The sequence below is a fragment of the Capsicum annuum genome, chromosome 10 (genome assembly GCF_002878395.1).
Source record: "Capsicum annuum cultivar UCD-10X-F1 chromosome 10, UCD10Xv1.1, whole genome shotgun sequence".
Classification (NCBI taxonomy): domain Eukaryota; kingdom Viridiplantae; phylum Streptophyta; class Magnoliopsida; order Solanales; family Solanaceae; genus Capsicum; species Capsicum annuum.
This window is the reverse complement of record NC_061120.1, coordinates 179,213,091-179,217,053: the sequence shown is the minus strand read 5'-3', so window position 1 is coordinate 179,217,053 and position 3,963 is coordinate 179,213,091. Positions and strand designations below refer to the sequence as shown.

Genomic DNA, 3,963 nt, shown 5'->3' with positions numbered 1-3,963 from the left:
AAATATTTTAACCTTTGATTAACTATAATGTGTGGTGGTTCCTTTATGTAGAGGATACTAGAGAAAACCGGCCGTGCTAGTATATTTTTTTTGCTCAATTTATGTAATATAAATAGAATTTACAAAATCAATCATTAAAATAATTTAAGTTCTTGTCAATTTATGTAATATAAATAGAATTTACAAAATCAATCATTAAAATAATTTAAGTTCTTTATTATTATTGTGATTTATAATATTTTTTTTTCTATTTCAATTTAAGTAACATTGATATAATTTTGATAGTCGGCCAAATATTTTGTATCTTTTAATTTTTTTAAGTTGTTAATTATGTAATTTATCATTTTTTTTTTACATATTTTTTCAATACGATATGAATACTTTTTCTATCCTGTGTATGTGGCATCGATAAAATTTTGACTTTTAATCAATATATATATACACACACACTTTTTATCTTATTTTCAAATAATATATGTTAATTTGTAGCCGTTTGACCATGAAAACTAAAAGAGTTGGAGTTGAAATTGTATTTGGCCATGTCTTTTTGATTTTTTTTTTCTTTTGAAATTTTTTTTTTAAATATGATTTTATGCTACAACTTTTACAAACTATCAAAATCACCCAACTAAAATTTACCTACTAACATACAAGTGATTCTTATATATAGAGACACTTCCATTTCTCGAACCAAGTTTGCATTAACGAAGAAAATAGCACTCTAGAACAAATGTAAAAATGATTGTCAAAAATGTCATGAAGCAAGCTAATTTGTCCCATTGCTGAAAAGTGTGTAGCACCATAGCAGTTCTTCATTATGCTGAACAAAGTGTTGAGATAGTCTTGCCACTATACATATACTCTTGCCACTAAGCATGTCCATTCCTTGTTCCTGCATTAAAATATTACAATTGGATAATACAATTGGAAATTTAATCCTTTATCAATCTCATTAAGCAAACCAAAACAGAAGGACAAGCTGTTTGGGGTATCAAAAAGACAGCCACAACTGGGGGAAACAATCGCATGCTGTACAAACCACCGTACAAGCAAATCATGGCACTTCTGTTTATCTCACTATTTTTGTAGATTTTTCATCTAACCATGTTTGTTAAATGAATAAGACATGTCACTTGAAGAAAACGCCCCACAAAGAAAAAACTAATGTTTTAATCAAATGGGTGTGATCGTGGTACATATATTTTTGCCTTTTATGACTATATACAAGTATCTAAGATTAGTAGTTCAGTTTGTTTCGTGTATGTCAAGAACATGGAACATTTTTAAAGTACTGTGCTTTACATGAGCACATATAATAAGTGACTTCCAAGGTGCTATTACTGAATTAATCTGGCTCTCTAAATCAGGACACTAATAAGTGATAACCATGTAAAACAATGTAAGTTTAGATGCAATGCAACTACGAATCACCCAAAGTAGGAGTACATTATAATTAAACCTTTCAATGTAGAGAGTTACCAACTTCAATCCATGACCATATATAAATTACTATTAATAAATTAAAAGAAGAACAAGATATGTAATGCTTTCAAGTGAAGGAACGTACTTTGTGAGAGCTATTTTGGACGATATCAACTGCCTCTTGATTGCTAAGATGTTCCCAAAGACCATCAGAAGAAAGAATGAGAAACTGATCATGTGGCTCGAGTTCATGCACTGAAATTGATGGATCCGCGCTTAATATAGGCCTTTTAAAAGGTTCTCGCAAACGAAATTTAGCATACAATGGCTCTTTATTGAACTCAACATTTTTGAGATATAAATCGACAATAGATCTCGAAATCTGTCAGATTAATATAAGAAATTAATTACATTCTCAAAACAGAAGGATATGCTGTTTGGGGTATCAAAAAGACAGCCACAACTTGGGGAAACAATCGTATGCTGTACAAACCTAAGACAAGCCGGTATAGACTTGGAAATAAGCTCGTACGTGTACACTGCAAATGAATGAGAATAGAATACAAGTGCTACAATGATTTGCGTATTTAACTCAAAGGCAAGATGAGACCACACACTAGCAAACTTGAGTGTAGAGCACACTTGTTACCATTCTCAGAAACATACGTGTATCAGACCCTTTACACACCATACATTATGCTTCACAACCACTATCTGTGGGTCATCCGGATGCATAGAATGCAATTCTTGCCTGACAGATTCAATAATTGCATTATGCTCAGCTGAAAGTTGAAGGGCTAGAACCTCTCCTGTAGCCTTAACAAGTCTCCCCAAAATAGTCCAAGAATCACCGAGGTTGGCAACATAAAGAGTCCCATCACAGATCACCCCAACCAGACAGCAAGATCCAACAGAAGACATCTGCGGTTTTGTTAGCCACTGGCTAGCAATTAGAGAAAGGAATCCCTCCTCTGTTGCTTGAAATGCTTTTCGTATACCATCAACAGACATGGAATTTTGTTCAGCTGCAAACCCTGCAATATTTAGGTTGCAGAGTAATCAAGATCAATCTATCAAGCGACTAATTCTACAACACTATCCATCAAGTAATAGCGAGCGGGCTCAGCTACCCTGTATGCTTACTCTTGAGATGCTGAAAGAGGTGATCATTGATATACCGCGATGTTTCCGGCCCACCATGTCCATCATATACCCCAACAAACGTTGCATAGGGGCCAGAATCAAGCAAACTTAGTGAACCCGACTTATTTGGCCAGAATGATAGTATCGCTAATTCCGAGCAATACTCAACCAAGAACATATGTAATTCATTCCCTCAAATACTATACTATATAACACACAAGAAAGACTCCTTATCATTACCTAGAACCTAAAAAAGTCATCATCAACGAAATTTCGAGCAACTCAATCAACAACATATGCAATTCATTTCCTTAAATACTATAAAATAACACACAAGAAAGACTCCTTTTCATTACCTTAGGAGCAGGATGAGTGCTGCACCTGAAATATAATGGGGATAGTAAATCTAAAACACAATGACAAAGCAAGCAAAAAAGAGTACCGTCAAAGTTACCACAAGCTGTTGATGTTGAACCGCAAGAATGACCTATTGAAAGTCTCATAATATTTTGAGAAAAGAAGAAAGACTTGAAGTTGAGGTTAGTCTTCAATTTGAGAGATTTTTATAGCAAAAAATAGAAAGAAGTAGTTGAAGAAGTAAATTGAATTGTCAATCATCTTCAATTTTGATCAGAAGTTGTTGAAGAAGTAATTATAGTTCAGATTATATTCAATTTTAAAAACTTCTCGGTGAAAGAAAATAGTACCTTTTGATGAAGAAGTAATTGAAGTAGGCTTGTGCGAAAGAAAATAGTACCGGTTGTTGAAGAAGAAGTAACTGAAGTTCACATCAATTTTGAAGACTTATGTGAAAGAAAATAGTATCGTTGTTGAAGAAGTAACTGAGAAGTCAGATAGTCTCGGTAAAGAAAAAATAGTAATTACCATTTTTTTTATGTGTTTGTTGGTAGTTAGTTACAGTTAAAAGAGGTGAGTTTTATGTAAAAATTTAAAAGATTAGGGTTAAATGTAATAATAATAAAAATTAAAATTGGAGTTGAAAAATTGTCAAAAACACCAAAAATCTGTTTTTCCTTTTCAAAAAAATTTTCCGAAATTATTTTTTGAATTTTCATGGCCAAACAGCACAATTTCCAACTCCGAAAAAAGGAAAAAATTTTCATGGGCTTCCTCTATCTCATCTCAATTTATGTGACACTAATATAATTTCAATTGTCAACCAAATTTTTATGCCGACATATTATTTTGTGTCTATTTTACATTTTTATGAAATATTATTAATTTTTTAATACTTAGATAACCATAATAATTAATTAGGGGGTGATATAATAAAATTACGATTGAAGCAGCGAACCAGACATATCTTAAGTGACTTATAATAACTAATTAAAAGTGATATAACTAAATTAATATAAAAAAATACTTGCAGAGAAAATT

The 3,963-nt window shown here is 32.0% G+C and overlaps 1 protein-coding gene across 3 annotated transcripts; it reads right to left on the bottom strand.

Annotated features, from left to right (window-relative positions):
* Positions 1-661: 661 nt before the first annotated feature.
* On the bottom strand, positions 662-3,374 carry LOC107843381 (probable protein phosphatase 2C 46). 3 transcript variants are annotated; one of them, XM_047398272.1, is made up of 4 exons: positions 3,008-3,374; positions 2,089-2,456; positions 1,568-1,804; positions 662-892 (listed from the first exon to the last, which is right to left on the bottom strand). In XM_047398272.1, the coding sequence occupies exons 1-4, from the start codon at positions 3,066-3,068 to the stop codon at positions 767-769; spliced, it is 792 nt and encodes a 263-aa protein (XP_047254228.1). In that variant the 5' UTR covers positions 3,069-3,374; the 3' UTR covers positions 662-766. The 3 variants fall into 3 exon arrangements, with proteins under 3 accessions (XP_047254228.1, XP_047254226.1, XP_047254227.1); XM_047398270.1 differs by having other exon boundaries at positions 2,566-3,145; XM_047398271.1 differs by lacking the exon at positions 3,008-3,374 and adding an exon at positions 2,553-2,709.
* Between the last annotated feature and the right edge of the window lie 589 nt (positions 3,375-3,963).

Bases quoted from the DNA above. Each gene is read 5' to 3' on its own strand.
- LOC107843381 (XM_047398270.1), bottom strand. From the start codon at position 2,743: ATGTTCTTGGTTGAGTATTGCTCGGAATTAGCGATACTATCATTCTGG. The intron at 2,457-2,565 runs GTAAGCATACAG...TAAATATTGCAG, and splicing joins CCTCTTTCAGCATCTCAAGA to GGTTTGCAGCTGAACAAAAT. The intron at 1,805-2,088 runs GTATGTTTCTGA...TTAATCTGACAG, and splicing joins GTGTAAAGGGTCTGATACAC to ATTTCGAGATCTATTGTCGA.